General features: G+C 43.2%; 1 protein-coding gene across 4 annotated transcripts in view; it reads right to left on the minus strand.

Moving 5' to 3' along the window:
• Positions 1-23,778, minus strand: part of C9H1orf21 (chromosome 9 C1orf21 homolog) — an 89,296-nt gene that overhangs the window by 11,239 nt on the left and 54,279 nt on the right. For all 4 annotated transcript variants that reach the window (XM_090145931.1, XM_090145929.1, XM_090145930.1 and 1 more), the window contains exon 3: positions 21,704-21,798. In XM_090145931.1, coding sequence (XP_090002057.1) covers positions 21,704-21,798 — 95 coding nt within the window. The remainder of the gene's footprint in view (positions 1-21,703; positions 21,799-23,778) is intronic.

Consider the following 23,778-nt stretch of genomic DNA (forward strand, 5'->3'; position numbering starts at 1 on the left):
TGGTGACCCTGCACATAGCAGGGGGTTGAAACTAGATGGTCACTGTGGTCCTTTTCAACCCAGGCCATTCTGTGATTCTATGATCACTGAAGAGCAGGCAAAAAAAGAAAAAAAGAGAATTTCCAACCAGTAAAGGGTTTTTAAAGGGCATTAATATTTACTACATCTAATAGCAAGAAGTTTTTAAACCTCCCCATCAGCTTTTCAACCCCTCCTCCTTCACTGTGCATATCAGAAAGCCTGGACTCCTTGGTCATGGGAATTCCAAAGGATTTTTTAGAGTAACCACATACTGGAAGGCTAAAGATAAACTGAAATACTGCTGCAGGAAGAGATGAAATGAAGGCAGGAAACGAAGGCAGCTAAACAGACAGAACAACTGGTGAGAAACAGAAATGATAAATATGAGCAGCCATTTCCTTCAGAACCTCTCAGCTGAACCCTGCCATTCTATTCTTGTTTCACCCTCTGTGGGGATTGCACATTTGAATCTTCTCATCCAGAAAAATTAAATGTTTCTATCTCCAAGCTCCTTCATGCAAATATGCTGCCAAACTTCACACTTCAAGGGATCCCCTCCAGAGAAGTAGAAGTCGCCTGCAGAGTGCCTCTGTTCTGCAACAGGAGGATGGCACTGCCCTGAACATCATCTCAGCTCCTCCATTTTTGGTGGTACTCTGGGATGGGAGGCAGATAAAGGGGAATGTCTACAAGATTTCGAGAAGGAAACAGCCTGCAAAAATAAGTTGAGGAATGACCCCTGTACAACAGTTCTGCAACAGCCTGAAAACTATCCCTCACCATTCTGTACAGCACATAGCTTGGGATTGCTTCAGGGCATGAAGGATATTTGCTCACACCGAGAGATGCCCAGAAATACTACAAAGCAAATGGAGACCTGCTCATCAACCCTCCTAATACGCCCCATCTTTAATGGCTTTGGTACATCAGGGTGGTTGAAAGTTTTATCTAGCAAATAAAAAATAGATGGATCGAGTTTTAAAACAACACATTACTGACAACTTACAAGACCAGACTGGCTCTGGAGGAAACTTGAAAGGATTTTAGGGCACTCAGCAACAGCAAGCACAACCAAGCTTACTTTTGCTCTTTTGCAGGTATGTCAGCCTTCTGGACTGTACAGCCACCCTGGCTAAAGTTATTTTACTGCTTATTAAGCCTGTGTCCTCAATTATTCTCTCTCTCTCAACAAGCTTTTTACAGAAATATAGTTATTTATAGTAAATTATATGTTACTCATGCCCTCAAATTTTTCATGCAGATCTCCCGAAAGTAGTTTTCCAGCAAGTGTAGTAATGTGGAAAACACTGGCATTAAGCATGAAACAAGGGCATGGCATGAAGTCTGTAAAACATTTATGACCAGGAATAAACAACATAGAGCCTTAGAAGCAACCTGGTGTGTTATGCAACCTGTTTGCATCAGGACACATATCCATTAGTTTGTGCTCCAAGAAGGCACTTTGCTGGAATGGCAAGCAGGTTATTGCTACTGCAATTGTTGCAGAAGATCTTAGTGGGATGGGTTTGAAGAGCTTTACATCCTTCAAAGACATGCGAGAGAAAATACCTAGAGGGCCAGATGCGTCATTTCCAGGCTTTTTAAATAGCTGGATGCAAAATTTTTTCTGAGGAGAGACAGGGCTTTGCCAGCCTGCTTGCAGAATGTGCCTATACCCACCCTGAAAGATGCCTCCAACAGCACAGACAAGCACAGCATCCTGAGACCTTCCTGCACAGACAGAACCAGCTAAGACCAATGACAAACACAGCCCTGAATGCTCCCATACACTACCCCATAGGTGTCCAACCCTTGGCTTGCCGAGGCTGCTTTGAGTGAAGAGGAATTGTCTTGGGCCACATATATGTAGGCTGCTCTGAAAGTAAAGCCTATTTATTTCCATTGAAACTACAACAGATAGAATGAGCACAGCAGCTGCACTTGATAGGGCAAATTCCCAGCTACACAATGATGTTTTTCATCAGTCACCACTGTTAGCTATGCAGCAATGAAGACAAGCCTGCATGCTGTGGTTGTGAAAACCTGCACCAACAGAGGTGACCCACTGTCACTGTCACCACTGCTGAAGAGCACCACCAACTCCTCACCGTGCCAGCATCCACTGCCTGGTCTCATAGATGTTCAGCAACCATTGAGGAATGTTCATTACTCTTTTCTCAAGATATTTTTGCCCCCTGTACAGCCAGAGATAAATCTAAGGCTCAACTGTAAACACATAAACACAAATCTCTTCTGTGTTCATCGCTTGCAAGTCAGCAAGGAGGAAAAACTGAACTAATTAGAAAACACGGTGCAAATCAAGAGAAACAGTTAAACCAAGCACAAGCAGAATAAACAGCAGCAAGAAGTAATCCTGACAAGTGCCATGGCAGAAAAATTACAGTAGCACTACTCATCAGTACAAATGTACTTGCAACAGGAAGGCTTTGAGATGCACAGCCTGCAGGGCTGGCTCTCATGCATAAAGCAACAGCATCGATACAGAAACCACCTCCATGCGTCCCTAACACACAGGCACTCCCACACCACTTATTCCCACAATGTTTTTCCAATTCCCACAGCCTGCCATCACAGGAAACACTCTGAACACGTGGAGCATCGCACGCAGCAGGCGGTGTGCTGCTCAGAATGCCCACTGCTGGCCAACTGCATCTTCCACTTGCTGTGAGTCTGATGAAGGGAACATAAACACAGCCACATATGTTCCAAAACAGCAAGAATTCCCTACAATCAGCTCTCATTCTCTGTCCAAGGTGAACATTTTTAAATTTTTGGTAGATTGCAATCATGGAAATGTCATCACTGGCACACACTTAAATCCCTGTATTTGGATTTTCTCAGCGGCTGTTTTGTTGGCATTAACTTTGAAATCTGTACAGGGCACAAGATTTAAGACCCAAGAGAACAGAGCTACAGTTCTTGCTACCTGGCAATTTTCCTAAGCATGGGTAAAACTTACGCTTCAAAGAACTTAATAGTGTGAATATTGTTAAGTTTGACATGTACTATGACATACAGGAGTATTATGGCTGTGAATGGAACCTGAGTTATGGATTTGTACCATCTTTTCATTGCCTTGTTTTTCCACAAATAGCAGAAAGAAATATTTTTATTTCACAAAGAACACAGCAGCCTGCTCGTTTTCTGAGTTTCTAGCCCACAGAAATGGATTTTGTATAATTCCCCAAACAAATTTACTTGAGTGATACTGAGAATAGATATGATATACAGCAGAATGAAAAGCAATCATAGATGGCTCAAACGTATTATAAGCTGTTTAAATCAGTAATGGAAGCAGAGTTTTTGTGCAAAGTTTACCTGGAAGAAGAGCAGATAAGTGTGTCTCCTGGGTGTTAGCAAAAAGGGGCACCAACAGAGTAAACATATTCCATCCAGGATGAATGAGAAATAGCTTGGGATACCCACAGTACTGCAGATTAGAAGATATCCAAACCATTAAGATCCAATTACAGGCCTGGAAATACTGATGTCCAACAGATATTGACTGCTGTACTAGATGATCTCAGGTTTTTTTTCCAGCCTTAATGATTCTGTGACTCAACAGTAACTGAGTGATTCTGTGCCTGATAAACCCTTTACTGTCCCATCTGATTTTAAAGTGCCCATCATCTCAATTTCTGCATTACTTCTTCCCAAGCCTCATAGGTGTGGGCACAGAAAAGACTCAAAATGAGCTCTGCCCTCTTTTGCCAGAAAGTTGTACATCTTTTCTCCAGGAAAACACCATTATGAAACTCTGCAAGCTCTGTCATCTGAAAGCTTCCCATAGTCTCAGCCAGCACTAAAGGAAGATATTTCAGAGTACTGTCTAATTGCACCACCTGAGGGCACATATCTAAACTACTTCAAGGATTTTTGTCTAATCCATTCTCCAAATTCCAGTCCTGTGGGTTTTTTTTCTCATCCTGTCTTTCACTTTGCAACCTCCCTGAAAGTTCCAATGTCTGTCCTAATAATCAACTTAAATCTTTGCCCGATGTCTTCTGGCATCTGTATGTAGTCACAGAGGAAAGCTGACTGTCCTGCCTTTAAAAGCAACCTTTTCTGTACCAAGTGACTTGCATTTTCCTTCTGTATTTTTAGGCTAAACAAATCAATTCATTCCATCTTCCATTACAGCTTATGTTTGCTAAGCCTCCTATTCTTGTCACTCCCCTCTGGGCTCTTTCCCATCTGCCTACATCTTTCGTACAGAGTTCGCTTCTCATTTTGGTCACAGCATTTAAAGCCTTACTGAAGTCAGGATGTATCACGTGTACTGCCACATCAGAGAGCAAGAGCTTTTGTTTTTGATGTGGCGTCTAAAAACCAGTGAGGTTAACCTCCCGCATTCAGAGATGCATTTCTCCGCAGGCAGCAACGCTGTCTGAGACTCATAAGCAAATGGACAGAAACTGCATGCAGCTCCACCAACTATTTTTACTCTCGAGGGAAGAGGGGAAGGGAAGGGAAGGGAAGGGAAGGGAAGGGAAGGGAAGGGAAGGGAAGGGAAGGGAAGGGAAGGGAAGGGAAGGGAAGGGAAGGGAAGGGAAGGGAAGGGAAGGGAAGGGAAGGGAAGGGAAGGGAAGGGAAGGGAAGGGAAGGGAAGGGAAGGGAAGGGAAGGGGAGCTTAGCTTTGCAAAACAGATTAGATCATGTATGTGGGGATAAGAGCCCAACTCTTTCAAAAAAAGGCAGCACTGGTTCAAGACTCTGACTTATCTCAGCCTTCTCAGGACACGCTTACTTTGTTATTGCTCACCATGGTTTGCAGATGAAATATCATAAGCTTTACTACCAAATATTCAGAGTACATCTACACACTGAGCATTCATAGATCAGAAAACCCAAGGTAAAAAATTGCTCCAGAAGAAATAAACTGAGCTTGACATTTCTAATGGGTACATAAGATGTGTGGTACATTGCTGAACATCTCTCTTAAGCCAAAGAGCTGTTAAAGGTCATCTGTCTTCCTGCCTCAACTCTTGGATTACTAAAACCAAACCAAAACAATAATGTGGTAGAAAAAGAATGGTCCTAATGTAAAATATCTGCACATTCCATGACTCATGACCCAACAGGTCTTCCTAAAATTAACAAAAATCACATGCAACCAATACATACATTCTTACATTGTCTTCAACTTTTCTATTTCAAATCAAAGCCAGTTTTCAAGTCTGCAACTTGACTTTCAGCCACTTCCAGAAGCCAAGTTTTAACACAGTTTTCTTTTCAAGCCACGAAAGTGCAAGGGTAAGAAAAGTACCTCTATAATTTAACAGGGTTTTTCTATCACAAGAATGTTCAGAAAATGCTGTGCCACCACATTACTACCAAGCGGTGCAGTATTGCCAAACGTGAAAGCTTTCTGCCTGAGTCAGAAGCACACTCCAATGAACATTCATAGGAGTGGTACTTACAAGTGGGAGAACGCAAGGGTTTAGTGAAAAATACTGTCTCATTTTTCACTGCATGTTGCAGTTTTATCAATTACTTCCCTACACTTAATTAACTCCTTGTTTCATCTTAATGCGATAATGAGAACTTTAATTCAAGTCATATACCACATCAATGATCCTAACAGCAGAAATAGATTTTATTAAAGCCACCAAAGCCCCATAATCCCCTTGCATTTTTGTAACAGGATGAGCCAAATACAAGCATAGCAGCTGCAACAAGCCAGGAACGTTCCCTGATCGCTACTGAGAACATTAATAAATAAAATCTACTTTGCAATCACAGCGAGTGCCCTGATGAGCATTTCTCACCTGCTCATGTCTGTGGCAAAACAAAGCAGCCAAGACGGGGCTGCAGGAGCTCTCTGCAGATTGCTTATACATGTTCAAGCAGAGGCCGCAGGAGGTCTTTTATGTTGTGATGTTGTGATGAACTCACAACTTCTGAACAGCCCACAACAGAACGTAATCCTTCCTTGGCCTTTCTCTAGGGAGGGGGCAGCCTGGAAAAAGGCACGTGTTGCAAGCTGTCAAGACTGGACACAAATTTGTCCATCAGCAGCACGCTCAGCCTTCAACAAGCAGGCTGATCTACCCCAGCAGGAACACTGCCTGTGTGTCAGAATGGCTGGGAAAGGAGGCCGAGAAGGAAGGTGGGGAAGCAGCCAGCCGCATGACAGGCCCAGCAGCCAGCCCACAGCCAGTCCAGGATTCCCAAAGTAACCTTCACAGAGACAGGAAGGGCACGCTGCAGATGACAGAGCATGGGAGGCCCGTTTTGTGATGTTTAAGCCCCACTGAGACGTATCCATAATAAGAGCAGAAGGAACACAGTCCTTTCAGCCTAAGGCTCCTCTATTCGGATCTTCCAAACGAACACTGGCAGCCACACACCACCTCAAATGTGCAGCTATAAATAAGCAGGCAGTAACGCAGCACTGTCCTATTAATGGTCTAGGAGCATTAAAGTCATTCAGTTACTATGAATACGCAATGCTTCAGCACTGCCAGGGCTGGCCCCTTTGCATCAGAAGGCCTCGCTGTGCAGCCCATAGGGAAGCGCAGGTATCAGATCCTTTGCCACAGGACTTCCATGGTCTCTCCTCCAGCCCATCCACCCATGTCCTCCTGCTTAGAGAGCACCAACTGAGCTATGGCTGACTGCCCTGGCCTCTCACCCACAGCTATTCCCCTCCTCCGTTTACATCCAGAAGGGCCCATTAACTCGTTAACTCAATAGGTGTTCCATGAAAGCAAGCTCTCTACATTATCAAGGCCTGTCTGGGAAGACTGAGGTGATTAGGGGGTATTCTCCTCATCCTCAATTTCAGAGTTTTGTTTAAGCCCCAAATTCCTGAAGCTTAAAGTCACTCCCCCCTAATTTCAGCTTGCAGGGTGAGCAAATTTTCATCTCCACGCTCTCCCAAGGGACCAAGGGAAGCTCAGGGCCATCTACCTCTTGGTAGGCCCGTCTTTCATTAAGAGTGCGTTTTCACAGTTGGTTTATGGCCATTTACTGAGGTCTGCTACTCAAAGTTCCAGCCATGCAGTTCTGGTACACTGCCACAGGTATAGGGCCAATCCAGCCCTTCCAGCTCACGGAAATGAAATTTTACCAAGGCCAGACACACCAACGGAGTGACACAATCAGGAACAACATTCTCTCCTGGTTCCCACCTCAGGAAAGCTGCACATCATTAGCAGCGCTCCTCTGTTCCCACCTCGTCAGCCATTATTTACTTACATCTGAATGCTACTGTGAGCAAGAACAAAGATGTCTCTCTCTCTTTTAACCGGTTCACTATTTTGCATTCATACATTTCCTTCACTTTAATCACATCCGGGGGGCACCTTTGCAATTTGTGCCTTTGCAGGACTACAAACAGTGCCCACGGATACGGCTGCAAAGAGGTTCCAGGAGTGAGTCCTACTTCCCAGGCACTCAGTAAGTGAGACCTTCCAAATGACTTACAAAAGCAAGTTTTGAAGCGAATTTATTCTGCTGAAAGGCAAAAGCATCTTTCAGATGTTTTGTTTCAAATTAATTAGTATCTAAATATCGACTAAAACATTTGAGAATGACTGCTTATTAAGCACAAAACCAGAAAACAGTGAATAACTTCAAGACGAGAAAAATAATACAATAATATAATAAATAACATGATTAAATTCTCCATGCTGGACTCTGCCTCTTGTTATATTTGGTCTAAGCTATTAGCCTACTGTAAAAGCCAGCCAAGAATTCTTCAAACCCTGCCAGAGCTAGAAATACTGGCCAGAAATATTTGTCATATCACAGCTCGGCTTCCAAAAAGTAAGATGCTGGACTTCCACAGCCAGTTAAATACAAGGTGCAAAGGACAATAAAAAATGGACTTGCTTAAAACTGTTGGAATACATCAGATCAAATGAATCCAAGTGCTTTTAATCCTGTAGGACTGTGGCATGACAAATATACTTCATCTGGAGTCACCAGACCCCATGAGTCAAACCAGTCTGGAAGATTCGGCCACACAACTTCTGGATGCTGTTCAATTAGTATGAGGCAATGATTTCCAGTACTCAGCAACCAAGGCAGTCTTCTCCTTCAGAAAGCTTGACGGTTTTACCTTGGATTAAATTTATTGATTTTTCCACTGCGTATACAGAACAGTGCCATCAGGCAACTTCAGATGAGCTCACTGACCACAATATTAATGGAATTTGCTAATTTTTTTCAAAGCACTCATAAAAAATACAAAACAACTGTGCCTTACAATTATGTGTCACTGCAGCGGCAGCTTCTGAAATAAATCCATCTGCAAGAAAAACGTGTTGACAGGGACTTGTCCTTGAGAAGTCTGCCCTTTATATTCACTTACTGTAGGGTGGACAGTTAGTCCTACTCATCTCAGTGACCCAACCTGCTGCAGTAAGCTCTGCTCCCCAGAGAGAGGTGCTGGGAAGAATGAGCATCTCTCAGAGGCCATACATAACTCCTCCCTGTTTTATTCAGCACTCAGACTTTCACTAATCATAGTCAATGTAAGATACCACATTAGCTACAAACAAAACCTGATTTTTAATCTTAGCAGATGTGCGGGTGCTCAGTTTAAAAGCCACGATGGCTGCTGTGAGATCATGATTTTCACCCATCTGACCTGCAAGCTGTAACACTCATCCATCCAAACAGTGTATTTACCTAGACACAGTGAAAAAAATGCACTGAAAACTGACTCTGATTGGGATCAGAAGGAATAAAGCAAATCAAGTGTAAATACTCGATTCTGAAATAAAGGCTAAGCAGGAGTTTAAAATTAATTTAAAGAAGACAAGAAAACACTTAGGCTGAGTTTTGACATCACCTAAGGATAAAGTTCACTAGTTTCATGTCTGTGCTAATTGATCAGCGTGGCTGAATTTGGGCTTTAACTAATGCTGAAATGTTGTATAACGAAGGCAGTCAGTGCCCTTCGTGCCACAGCAATAAAACTTGGTCCCAAAATTCACCCTTGGGCTCTCCATTATGCTTCACAATTTAAGCTTCTATTTTAGAGCAAACATCCATCCCGTGGCATTAGCATTTTTAGAGAAAACCTTTACAAGTCAAGAACGTTGTAAACAGTACTTGAAACCCACACTCCACTCATGTGGAAGCTGGAACAAGGATGCTGTTAACAGTTTTTGCCTGCCCACCATTTTGTTAATGGTGCCCACTGCAGACCTTGCTTTGCAGCCCCCATGCACTCTCCCTTCCCTAGCAGCTCTCAGCCCTCTCACTACTCTCCCATGACTTCATTCCAGACAATCTTTTTCTTGCATGAGGCAATGAGCTTGAAGCGAGAGCAGAATAATGATTCAGTATCTCCCACCCCAGTGTTAAGTTCCTCTAAACTCAATTAATCACAGGAACCTCTGGCAGCTCACAATTTGCCAGCAAGATACACCACAGTAATAAGTGATTTCACATTCTGCTTTTGAAGACAAGCTATTAAATTCACATACTGTACTACTTTAATCAAGAATAGTTAATTAAGCTGTTCCCTTGATACAATTTTTTAATCATTCTGCACCAGCCATACATCACTTTTATAGAACTCAGACTGTGGCCATGATGCATGTTTGCAATCTGTCTTTCCAAATTAATCTGTCAGCATTTGTAAACTCAGAGCAGATCCAATACATTCTGTCTCTTCAGTAGCTGAGCCAGAAGTTCAGGGAGACCAAGGACTGGATGGGGAGTGATGCTGGAGCAGCACTTTGCAATGGGGTTTCACTGAAAAGCTGAATGACAAATGCTACTGCAGATCATCACCTAGCACGATAACAAGGTCTTCATTATTATTTTAGTGCTTTGTATTTGCATACCTTTTATTTCCTTAAGTTAACTCAGCTTTATGGTCTACGTCGTTATCATAAAACCAAGTTCAATAACTGCACATCGTAATGATCAACACACACAATCCAGGATTCGTAAGTAGAGGCCATAAAATCAGGGGGATCTATAGTGCCAGATTAACAAAATATTAACATATGATAAGAATCTAAAGTCTACATTTATAACAACAATTTTCTATTGCATTATCTGAGCTCAAGGGCAGGCTAATGCAATGCTTTTCTAGGAAAAAACAACACACACAGCGGCCATGGGAACTAGATTTGAATACTTTCTGTTTTAAAGCACTCACAGAAGTAGGATATGAAAAAAAATGGCATCACTATTAGGCTATGTGACTTAATCCTTAAAAAAAAGAGTTCCATAAAATAAATAAGAGAACAAATGAAAACTTGATCCAGTTTTCCAAACTGGCAGAGGGATCCCCAGTAGGGAACAACAACACTGTGCTAATGCAGGAATTGCTAAACTGTGAGAATCTGCTAAACATTTATCCCAGGAAAACAGGGAGCACAGGAGACAGAGAAGACATGGAGAAGACACGGAGAAGACATGGAGAAGACATGGAGAAGACACGTTCTCCCATCTGGCCTTTCATAACTGCACACCAAGTCAAACCAAGCCTTTCACATGCCCACTTAAACATTTTTTACGTAGGATTTTTTAACGGCCAACAAATGAGGCTGACGTAAATTCAGGTATTTTCACTCTCACACTACTTCATGGACTCTATTTATAAAGCTCTGCATCCTTCCTTCTCTGTGGAAATGTCACCACGGTATTAATAACATTCAGATTTAGAAGGTGCACAACTCAAAGCTCAGAGGCAGGAGCCTCACAGAGCAATGATCTAACATGGGACCTGCTGGATCCATCCGGACTCCATCAATCTTCCCCTACATTTGCAGACAAAAAGAGAAGAACTAAGGTCCCTTATTATTTAAATGAGGATAAGAAAACAATCCATGTCATGTTTTATTTAACTGAGCAAACGAGTGCAGCCAGAAGAACAGCTTCCAGAAGACAACCAAGCCCATGAGGCATAAGTGAATCCGCTCACTTAAGCCTTTGAATGGGCTGGCAGGGCAAGGGCCTTTCATGTGTTTTTCCCCATTTAACATTCAGGCTTGTTTAGATAAACTCATAGATGTGTTTATTTACATATCAAGATAGAAAGGTATATTTGGGGATTTTAAGTAGAGGAAAAATCTTTTACAGTAATCATTAACTGAAAGCATACTGAGCTTTAACTAAAGAAACATGTTCTAACACTGAGAAACTTTTGTAATTAATCCTCGCCTTAGATCATTTCAGAAGGAGTTACAAGCCTAATTAGCATTAGCTGAGAAATTGCTCATGTCCTGGAATTCCTGAAGCAAGGCAGCCACTGCAGACACCTGCATGCCCACCGCCCCACAGCCACAGGGCTCAGCCCTGGCTCACTTCACCGAGACCCAGAACACTTCTCAGCATCGTAGCTTGCTGCAGACAAAAGCTTCCCTCCAAACTCCATGTCTGTAACACAGATTAAAACAACAATTGCTAAAATTTCGCTCTTTTTCTCTGTTCTGTTTGATTAAAAGAGCACTGGGGCTATTCTTAGAGGAGCTGCAGTGGGCAGGCTGCAGCTAGCAAACGCTTGGCCTGCGGCCAGCCATGGCTCACTGCAAGGCTGAGCAATGCTAGCTGATGCTGTGCCACAGCAGAAGCTCAGTGAAGTATCTCTGCTTGCATTGTTGTGTTTTAAAAGAGGAGGATGCAGAAAACCAGCTGAATGCACGGCACGCTGTGAACACGCTGTGCTTTGGGAAGAGCTGCCACCATCTCGTGTCTGCCATCACCGTGCATCTCACTGTGCTGCTGAAGTCCTGCTTTGTAGCTGAGCACTTTCAGCAGGAAGGAAATGAGTGGAAGGATTATTTCAGTGCTCCCATGTGGATGTTGATCTTCGGAAAAGCTGGGCAGGATGGAGTGGCTTACAGAGACGGGAGCTCCAAACCCAGGAACACAGAATCTCCTAAATTTCTGCACCTAGCCAAGCTCTTATAAAAAAAATAAGGTATGTTTTGACTTTGACTCCTGAAAACTATGAAGCAACTTCAGTGAAGCTGGTTTCAGAGCCCAGCCATCTGAAAGGACTGAGCATTTTCTATATTTAACTCAAGTTTGCTTGCTAAGGCAACTCGCTGTGTGCTCCCCATGCCTAAGCAGAGATCTGGCAAACACGCAGCATTTTACTGGCTTCAGGATGTTCTGAGCGTATCTCAAATCCTGAAACCATCCCCTGCTGCCATACGTCCCCATATGGCAGCCCCCTCTCCAGCACAGCAGCTGCCTTTTACCAAACAGCTAAATGAAGGAAGAAAAGCAGCAGCCTGATGGCACGCTCCCTCCCACGCTCATCCAAATCATCCCCCACACTGCAGCCGTACATCCTGGTACTGGGGAAGGAAGGCAGTGCACCATGCTTTCCTGTGTGGCTACATCTTTATTTTCTCCAGCGTTTGCCTTTTATTTTATACTGCGGGATTTGGAAACTTACCCCCAGGTTGCCCTCCTGGAAACACATGAAGTTGGAGATAAAAGTGCTGGTTTGGATGCAACAGTTTAGATGGATAGGAGTTAGATGGGTCGGATTTCTTTATGCGGTGTTCACAAAGCAGAACAGCCAATTCTGATTCCCACCTCCTGCCTTCAGGCACTGCTGTAATACAAACTGCATTTTCTATTTAAATGCATATAGATACGCACAAACACAATATTATGACATTATTAAAAAGCATCGGTTTTGCGTTCCCATGCCCAGCAGATCAGGCAGTTTGTTTACCTGCCCAAAGCCGCCCGCCTTTGATGCTATCCCATGGCAAGATCCCACCTGAGATAAGGCAGTGAGAAGCAGCACTGACTGAGCAGGGCAAGTGCAGTGTGAGTAAGGGAGATGAAAGTGCAGCACCGTGGAGCTGCGTTTCAACTCGAATAGTTTCTCTTGCAGGAGCAAGGAGCAAATAATTTAAAGCCATAGAAGGTTTTCTGCCCAGTGAGAGCAAACATTGCTTTGGTAAGTTGCGTAATAGCGTAGTTCAGTATTGCTTTGCTATCTGTGTACATTTGCACCTGACGTTAGGAAGTATTCATGTATATGCTATCTCACTTTATAACATGCCTATATGTAATCCCAGACTGCATCATCCTCCCTCCACGCAAGAGCCTGAATTATAAGCACATATTTCATTTCATTGGCTCTTTTTTTCTCCTAGGTTTTCTTTTTCTTGTCGGTGAAAAAGCCTTGAACCTGAAGGTTCTCATTCTGCCCAGATTCCCCTTCTCCTGATCCGACTCTCCCCCTCTGCTGCTCGACACCAGCCTGCCCACGGCCTGAAATGCAGAATCTCCCCCAGCACACGTCCCCACCTGCTTGCATCTCAGCAATGACATTGAGGGGAGCGAAGCACCACACAGCTCACATATGGGTCATGCAAAGCCTGACCCTGCACGCAGAGGCAGCTCCAGTCTCTAGCCCTCTGCTTAAAAACAAGAGCACGGACACCAGCTCCAGCCACAAGAGGTTAAAAACACTGCACCAATGCCATCTGTCAGGTATAAATAACAACAGTGGATGTCTGTTATATACAAAAAGAAAAAAAAAATCCTTTAATTTCACTTAATATCCTGAAAAAATTCCTGAAAAAGGTACAAGGAGACCTGAATTCCCCTAGCTGTGGCTCTGAGCATGCTGTAATTCAGGCTGAAGAGCTGAAGCCAGCAGGAGCGAGGGAATGGGGCTGGCAAGCTTCCCAGCAGCCATCTCCACATCCCCTTCCCTTGGCTCTAGAAAACCATTACACTGGGGTATTTCTGTAGCCCCAGCACTAGAGCATGGTCCCAGCAAGCCTGAGCTGATCTATGCCTGTGTCCAGCCTCTGTATTCAAACAACACACAAAAAAATTCCACTTAAAAGTGTCCACTCCTGTTTTAAATACTTTCATCTAAAATATCATCATTTCCTCCACCTCAGTTTCCTGATTGGATTGTAAAGGTTTGCTGACTTCATCCACACAGCGTGATGAACACAACCAAAGCATCAAAGCAAGCACATGCAGAACAGCAGCTGAAGTGGTGAAAAATGTTCCTGCTCAGCGTGAGCCAACGTTTCCTCCCAGGTGCTGTGCAAAATGCTGTGCTCCTGCTGGCAAAAGCAGGGAATATTGAAAACGTTCAAAATATCAGTTCATTCTCATTCAGCACACAACACAAACTCTCTTCCTGAAGATTAGTTTAATAATTAGTGCTCTCTGCTCTCCTGCTGCAATTCTTATTCCTGCAAGTACTTCTCATTCTGAGTCCTTCTGCAAGCTGCTTTTCTTACTGAGCAGCCCAGAGGAATGAAAAGAGAACACACTAAAAATAATATAGGCTATGAATACAGTCTCATATGGATTGGATATTGGAAAATATTTGTGTTGCTTTCCTAAGGAGGCAAACTCATTGAGCTTTCAGAAGCTCCCATGCAGAGGTCCTCCAGAGCCCAGGCCTGTCCCAGCAGCTCCATGCCCAAGGGAGATGTCCTGTTCCTTGCATGTCACTCATGGGGATGCAGTAAATGCAGGAGCAAAAACACAGAGAGAAGGAAGCACCTGTGGAGGAGCCCAGCACTGCACTGTGCCCTGAAGGCAGAGCACACAGCTGCCCACGAGACTGAGCTGGCACCTACCTCTTGTCTTTAAAGATACTGGCTGCATGTGTTCACTAAAGAAAACTCAGCTGCAAAAAGCAGCAATGTTGACAGCAAGCTCCCCCACACAGGTACTGATTGCGAGGAGAACTTGCCTGAAACCAACACTTCACATCCCACAAAAGGACCATCTCAGCTTCAGTAAAGCAAAACCAACATATTCAGTTTGAGTCTGAATGTGCCCATCCCAGCTGTCAGCCCCTAAAAGTTCTCCAGGTGCAGCGCTGTATTCAAAATGAAACTGAGAATCACAGAATCAGGATCATCCATTTCCAACCCCCTGCTGTGTGCAGGGTCACCAACCAGCAGACCAGGCTGCTCAGAGCCACATCCAGCCTGGCCTTGAATGCCTGCAGGGATGGAGCATCCACAGCCTCCTTGGGCAACCTGATAATTAAATTCTACAAGTAAAGCTCAGAGGCCCTCAAGTTCTCAAAGAAAAAGAATGGCAGCTCTAAAAAAAAAACAGCGAAAGTTTTCTAGCCCTTAAGATCACAGATGACAGACCATAAACTTCCCAAACTTTATGTCTCATGTATGTAAACAACCAACTTCAGCTATAACCTATGTATTCTGCCAGCTGACTGATGGCCAAGCAGCTGATGCTGGCGGTGCAGCAGGATGGAGCACACAAGTGGCCATTGGGGGAGCAGTGTCCATCTCTATACTTCCCTCCAGAGATTATCATTGAATTTTTGTGTCCAAAACATACACACAGCCTCGATGCAGCAGACAACCTCGAGAACAAGGACACTGACAATGAAAGGATATGAGAAACAGTTATATCCTTGTGGCAATGTCTGAAGATACAGATATTCCACCCATTCAAATGATAAAAATACAGTCAGCATGACCCATACAGAAAACAATCAGCTTCTGCAACTGATGCAAACATCTCTGTGGGATCACAAACACATCGCCGGACATTTATATCTGATCCAGCAAGAGCAAAGCATAACTTGGGCATATAATTATATATTTTTTAGCTTTCTGTACTTTAAAATCACGCCCTGATCAGAATGTCTCACTGCACATCCCAACAGAATACTCTGTGGCTTAATTAACAGAGGGTGGAGACTGAAATACAGACTAGTCTGAAGCAACGTACCTGGAACATACTTAGTTTTAATGTTGCTTCTGATTTGCTAAAACTATTAATAGTATCAACTTACTCTTTCGATTTTCAGAAGTCAGACACTAAAAGAAAAATTAATACCTCTTCCATCAAAATTTTTTATGGGATCCAGAGGAAATTAATACTTACTGCGATCATTTACTTTCATCTCTATATAACATGCAGTGACCCGTAAGTTAAATGAGCTTAAACTGACACAAATTTATTAAAAGAAACCATTCTTTGAAGAATATCACTGCAAATTTAAACTGAAACAGGCAATAGGGATAAAAGCTAATTGCATGGTGTTTAAAGTAACAGATTCCAGTAACAACATTCTTTCCATGCACTGCTAAATCCGTTTCAAATGCCTTTCTTCCTAATACACCGCAGAAGCGGGCTCATGAGAACTGAAACACAGCACTTACTTCCTTCTTTACTACTGATATCAATAGTGGAGCAGTTGTATGGAATCTGAAATTCTGCAGAAGTCCAGAGGGTGACTTGAGAATTGTAATTTCCTTGGGGAATGCAGAAGGCAAACTGGGATTACACACTGGTCCGGATTCTACCATTGAAGACTGCAGGAAAGTGTAGCCCAATAAGCAACTGTGTCCTCCTGCAGGACGTCCTGGGGTAATAACTCCTCTTTGCTTGGTGCTACACACTGCTTGCCTTGCCCAAGTGCTGCACTCAGTGGCTACACCTGGGGGAAAGGCCTTCCTCCCTTGCCCCAGTGCAACCCTTGCCACCTACAGCTGAAAGGAGCTTGGCTCTATGCTCAGTTTTCATTTACTTACTTATTTTGAAGCAGTTTCTTTTGTTCTGAGCTGTTTTCCATAAACTCAAGGCAAGAACAGGCTGAATAGAGCATCTTTGAGCAACCTCTGTGACCTGCTTGCACATACCTCTTTTGGGGCAGGAGGATTTGGCTGCTGCAGCATCCAGGATTTCTCTGCTTGAGGGAAAACTTGGTGGGAAGCAGCCCTGCTTCATGTCCTGCAACTTCCCAGCTCTCTTTTCCAGCTCCCAGGACCATAGGAGATGCCAATAGAGCAATGGCTGGGTGCCACACCAGCCTGTGAGCAACCCTGCTACAATAGCAAGTCATCCAGTACTGCTCACTTTGCCCTTTTATTATTATTATGCCCCCACTCCTCACAAATGATATCTCAGTGTTCCTCTCCCCAGAATTATCCAATTTTTCCACATGTTTTTGTGTCCAAATTTCAACTCAATAGCCCTCAGCATCTGCGAGAGTTTTGCTGAACACAGGCATTACATCTGAAAAGAATGGAGGAGAAAGGAAAATGGGGCAGAGAAGCTAAGAGTCACTGCTGCCTAGGCAGACAGATGCACAGACATGCAGCCCTGACAGCAGACAAGGAACCAAACCCATGCAATTGCTGCAGCAGTGCAGGATGCTGCTGTCTGCTGCCTGCTGCTCCTGGCCTAAGCTAGACAATCAAACCAGGGCTTAATGCAGCCCTGGACTTCAGGGCAGACAAAAAAAAAAATGCCTCTTTCTGCTAAGGATGGAGGCCTATGGTCTCAGGCATTTCTGCTTTAGTTCCCCTGATAAGCAGAGTGCAATGGGAGTTCACTTCACAATGCTATTATTGCAATCATTAGGAAACCTACAGCCTGAAATCTTCATGCTGTAGCATACGTGAAAATGATGCTTAATTTTAATTTTTATAAAGCTCTCTGGCAACGTATTACAATTGTACAGACTTACGAATTTCAAACACAGCAATTCTAAGCCTGTCTAGAAACAATAAGCAGCAGTGGAATTAAACACTTTAAAATACCAAACTAATCGTATTATATACTTACATTTGCAGAGCCATCTGTGGGGTTTTTTTTACATACGTAGACAGGAAAACACCATAAATATCCCCAATAAATTTAACCATGGAGAGGAGTAGCTTATATTTATATATAGATTGGGGAACTTGGGAATAGAATTGAAGCAATGCTTGCCTAACTCAGTCAGGAATTGCAGCATGTGTCAATATTTGCATCACATCTCACAAAATGTTTATCTGATTGATAGATTTATGAGACATATTCTACATACCCAATTAAATATTTATATTAGGCACAGCACATTCACTTTTGTATATTGTTATTAAAGTTGCTTCATTTATCCTTTTCTGCCAGGCTTTTGATTTCATGCACTTCGACTGCCAGGTCAACTTCTAACACATCACAGCAGAAGATGGTATTGGCATTGGAGACAGACCTACAGACACCAAGGCTGTGCAGAACTGAGTATTACCAAGCTGAATGCTACATTGGCTGGAGAAGCTCAAGACACTGGAAATAACAGCGCACACAAGGCTGACAAAAAAAGTACATTTGGAGGTAAGTTGAATGGAAACTTATACTTACTGGAAGGAAAATGCAAGGTATTATGCTTGTATTATTAAAGGTGGAATGAGAGAGAGCAAGCACAATACAGGGGTACAGTTTTCTTCCAATTCCAACAGGAATCCATCTCAACCTCCACCATACAATTCCACTACTGAGTTTCAGGACAACAGAGCATTATGCCCAAAAGTTTTAAGGCCTGGATAACAAAACACAGAAGCTCCAACAGGTAGCATTGTGGCATGACAGATTAGGAAACAATTCCTCTTAGTAAAAGGTACAAAAGCATCCAAGAACTGAACTGTGATAAATTCCGAATCAACCGTCTAACACAAAGTTAGATATTTGATGTTCTCAGAGGACTCTGTAATACTGCAAAGTCTCAAAGGAAAACTGATACTCATCAAGTTTCCAAAGCTGCATGAATACAGCACATCTTATCTTACCTTATTCTGCAATAAAATTTTAGAGTGGAAAACTATCAATGCTCCAAGAGGATGGCGGTGAGGATAATTGAATTAGTCCTATGATGAATGTTAAATAAGCTGTTATGATTGTGCTTTGTATATTTAATACAGGCCTTTAGAAATAGTAAAAATGTGTTATCTATTTCTGCTTGTATTTTTTAGAATAGATTTAACTTTTCAAAAGATTGATACTTGCTGACTTTTAGCATTTGAGCTCTTCAAGGTAATGAAGTAGCCACAATCAGCTTTTGCTTGCATCCAAAGCCAAAAGAAAACCCCAGATCTGAGTAATAAACCTAAAGCTAGTACAAACCTTTAGTTTGGATTACGGCTAACATAAAACCCTTGAACTCTTTTCAGTATTGCACAAGCAACCCATACTACCCTCAAAATTATGGGGAACCACGTGAAGGCCAGGAAGATGCTGGAGCTTGCCTCTGGCCCTGCACAGAGGCAGCCCCTGTCCTCACCAGTCCCTGACCCCACAAGTTTCCAGGCAGACCCTGCAGGTGTGCCCTAGAGCAGGCTCACTTCTTCCCCCACACAAATGACATCTCATGAGCAAATCAGCCCAATATCCTTTCTCTTCAACCAGGATTGGAGATATCCCAGCAGAAAGTGGAAAAAAAAAAGCAAAAATGATCTGGGTAAAGCAGTTGAATAAGAAACAAGTTTGACATTTTTTCTTTTTTTTTTTTTTTCCTGTCAACAACCTACATTTTAATTCAATTTTCGTCCTGCCAGTTTCTTCACATGGAGTATCCTCTGCTCTGCCTGTCGTGCAGCCCTACCACAGCCATTCCTGTTGTTGATATGTCTGCACAGTATTTCTGTGCTACACTGTCAGCCCTGCTCCAGTTGTGAGCCCTGATTACCCCTCAGGAGGAAGCCAAGAAGATGGTGCCCAAGGAACAGAGCTTTGTCCAACCTCCAGTGCCAGCTCCACAAGGGACAACACCATCTCCTCCAGCCCCATTTCAGAAGGAGATATGAGTTAGCAGCTGTGACAACAGCAAAAGGTGGAATTGAGGAGAGAGGGAGGAAGGAAAAGGGCTGGCTGATTCTCCCACAGCCTTTCCTCGTCCCGAACATTTCTGTTGCCTGGAAATGTCTGATGAGAAGATGGGATTATGTAAGTGCTTGCCAGCTTTTCACACGTTAAGAAAACTAAAGCCTGAGTGATGGGTAGCTTAACCTATCCTCCAGGCAGTGAACTAAACACGTTTACTAAGGAGAAGTGAAACACCCTTAAAAACCCAAGAAGGATGAGGACTTGACAATTCCCAAGATTAAGAGCTGCATGCATTTACAGTCGGTGTAATCTCCTTATAGTAAGATGAGGGAGAGGAAAGTAAAGCCTTTTTGGTGTTTCAGGAGGGTTTTTGTTTTAAAGCATATACAACCTGTCTGATCAAAGACTTTCTTGCATTATTCTCTTTTTCTCCCAGTAGATAAACAGACAAGAAAGCTCTACTAGCTCTCCAGCCCCACATTAAGTTACACTTTCCACCAAACCCACTGCTCTCATCAAGCATCAGTAATAAAACAATAAGCCCTGTGCTGTAGAAACGTCTCTTGCTAAATTTAATCAGACTAACACTTAAGTGCTGCCAGAAAGCAGTCACCAATCAAAGCACAAAACATTGGCATGTGCTGTGTCACCTCAACAGACCTATGCCTCCCTGAACTCTTCCTGGGTGCCACTCAAGTGGCATTAACCTTCTGCCAAAGCCCTAAATGCAGCTGAAAATTGAAAACGTTTTTAAGCTGACAGGCTTTTTCCACAGGAAAACAGGAAAAAAAATGAGCACAACAAAACACCAGGTCTCTAAAATGAGCGAAAATTCTCACAGTCACACTCCTCCCAGCTCAAAACAAAGGTGCTTACATTGCAGTTATGCTGAGGGCACTGCGGATGCTACTAGGAAAGGTGATGATCTCAGCAGTGCTTAGTAAAGAATCCCCAGCACCCTACTGCAAGCTGAGGTTGTGCCATCCACTGGAGTGTCAGCAATGCAACGCTGCAGGTAGCAAAGGGCTGATCTGGAGAGCAAAGCAGAAATCACGTTGTGTGCTCCTCAAGCACCTGCATTAGGATATTACCCAGCAAAATAAACTGCTGCACAGAGCAAGAAGACACGTGTAGCTGTTTGTACTGCAAGCACGTGCATCTAGAAGAGGGATGGAAGGCATCCAGACTGCCTGGAGCTTGCTCACCCTCCTCCATGCATCTTCAGCAAAAGGAAAATTTGTGGTGGCTTTGTGTCCAGCTTCCCCCACTGATGGCAAAAAGCAAATCTCGAGCTGGTGATAATGGTAACAGGTCCACCAAAATCTGCTGTTGATGTTCCCCATTTGGTATTACTGATGGGGGGAGGTGGAAAAACAATCCTACGTGAAGAAAGCTGCAAAGAATGAGTGGAACCAGATTTGGAATTCCATACACAAATACTAGTGTGAAATGTCTTCAAAAAATTAAAGTGGGCCAAGCCCCAGCTAGCACATTACACAACCTATATTCCTCCAGCTTTAGAAGAGGGGAGATGACTGCTGACAAATGCCAGAAGTGACTCAGCCATGATTTAAGCCACATCAGTGGCATCCCAGCTATTTCTAGTGGTACTGAGCTGGCATCTCCTTCCTGATGGTGGGACAGTGAGCCAGCAAGGTGCTCCAGTCAGGGAAAACACAACACATGCAAAATGACTTTTGCAGCTGCCCTGCTGTGAACGTACTTCTTTTTCTACTTTGAACGGTGAATTTTAAAATATGTAAAACCATGAAGCACAGAGCAAATAGCATCTACTTAAACAGGTTATTTTATCGTGGCAGGGTGCTGCCGTTTTACCACCAACTCGTTTGTAAGACAGACACGTATTTCAAACCATATATATTTACATCTGCAAAGGAGGTGAGTATAATCACGGAAGCACTCCCTGCAGAGCCTAATTCAGAAAGACAAGCAAGGAAGCAAAGTCATATTTCACACTGTCCACGTGATCTTCACAGCCAGGTATGGCATTGTCAGGGAAGTCCTCTTGCTGCGTGTAAGCTGCAGGCTGAATGTGCTGCATGTTGCATATTTCATTACAAAAGCACAGCCACGTTATTTCATTAGAGAAGTGATTAAGTTCAATCCTTACCAAGTTTTCTTGGTTCCTGGCTGCTATTTTCTGATCATCTTCTCCCCCATTTTTCATGTATTTGACCTCTTCCACTGGTTTGATCCTATACTCATCTGAGCACCAAGAAAAAAAAAAAAGAAAAAAAAAAGTTTTGAACCAGTGTAGTTTGGCAATCGGGAAAAAAGAAAAACCTGAAACCAAAACAGCTGACTAGAGAAGGCCCTCATCCAGCAAGGCAACTAAAACCCACATGTCTGTAGTTTGAAAGGCTTAAATGGGACTGCTACCAAGGACGTTTCTGGCTCAAGCTTCAGTCTGGCCTCCAGAGATGGGTGGGCAGCTCTCCTGCCTGGCCCTATAAAGAGTGGATATTGGGTATGCGAGAGGACACACTCTTCCCAGGCTCCCTGATTTCCTGTAAAGATCATCTGAATATAAAGAAGCTCTTGGCTCCTGCAGCCTCCCAGGTTTTTCATTGGCAGTGGGCAAGGAAGCAATACACATAGCCACGACGCAGAGGCTGCTCCTCTGTGTTCTTTGCAATAAAAAACAAAAAATCAAGCAATGCTGCGAAAGGGAAATTAAAAATTAGGTTACAATCTAGGAAAACAAAACAAAACACTCCAGAACACTGCATTTTTTTCCATTATTTCTCCTGCACTGTTTCAATGGAGCTAAAAGGTACCCCATGACAGACAGCACGTTCCCTGACAACTCTCCTCCCCCACTCCTCACCACAACCATTTTTCCTACACCTGAAAGTCACCCCAGGAGAGATCCTACATGCAAACAAGGAAAAAGAGAAATAAGATTCCTGCCTTGTCCTTACTACTCTATCATGCTTCAGCTTTTCAAAGAGCTGAACTCCCAGCTCCAGTGCCAGCCCTGCAATGTCCTTTTACCTGCGGATGCTAACAGCATCACTCAGAGTTGGGTTTTCTTTGCTTGGACACGACATTCCCAAACTCCTATGGATTTTGGGAAAAGGGATTCTTTACTTCCTTTCTCTCAAGCTCAGGAGCCCAGTGACTGCAATACCAACAGGGAGCTATTAGGGCTTTTTGCCTGGGTTCTCTGTGCAGCAAGCCAACTCACAGGAAAGGTGCCCAGAGCTTTGGGATCCCAATCCTCCCACCAGGACACACCATGCAGAAAGGAAACAGGGACTGCAGCCTCGGTAATGCAAAATGAAATGAGATACAGTAAGCTGGGAAGAAAAGACAAAACCTGGGCTAATGGAAAGAAACCACTCAAACCTTATTAATGGCGTTTTCAACCCATTCCTTGGGGTGTCAAGCACTTTGCCCCTTGCTCAGGGGAAAACAAAACACAAATGGAATTTCCTGGGTTTAATGTATTTAAGCAAAACAAAACAAAAAAATCACTTATTAGGAATCTTGCTGTCAGGACACTATGGACCAATGAGTGTATGTTAAATAAGCCTAACTTTGAAAAATTAATTAATTTAAGATACAGGCAGGTGCTGTATTCAGTCTAGTAAATGAGACTTTTTATATAATTAAAAATCTTAATACAGAGCTTAAATAAAACCACAAATGTATCAAATAGCAGCATTTCAAATGCAGACTCAAAACACATGTAAGAGTTTAAAACACACTGGAAGAACATGAATTAAGAATTATTAGGTTGGTATACACGAGCACATTAGCTAAACCTTGTGCTTTTTTAAATGGAATTAAGGCAGTCAGAAGGTGACACTTCATAAAACGAAAAAGCCTGAACACAAAAAAAGCCTGAGAATTAGATATGCTTGATTGACTGTAATATCTGTATCTAACTTATGTTCTTCAGCAGGGAACATCCTGAATTGTGTAGGGCTGATAAAGAGAATAGATGATGGAGAAACTGGGCAGTCGACCAGGCAAGGGTGAGGACTGTGAGGTTTACATGAGACATTTAAAGGATTTATTGCATAATTTGCACAGATAGCTACCAGCGTGGATTAGTAAATGTGCTTTTGCCTCATACTTATCAATCCAATAACTATTCAATTATCTGCACAGCACAGCCCAGCTGGCATGACTCTTCTCTCTACCTTAGGAACCTGCAGGAAAAGCACAGATGCTTGGATC

Source organism: Phasianus colchicus, chromosome 9 (assembly GCF_987193195.1).
Source record: "Phasianus colchicus chromosome 9, bPhaCol1.hap1.1, whole genome shotgun sequence".
NCBI classification, from domain to species: Eukaryota; Metazoa; Chordata; class Aves; order Galliformes; family Phasianidae; genus Phasianus; species Phasianus colchicus.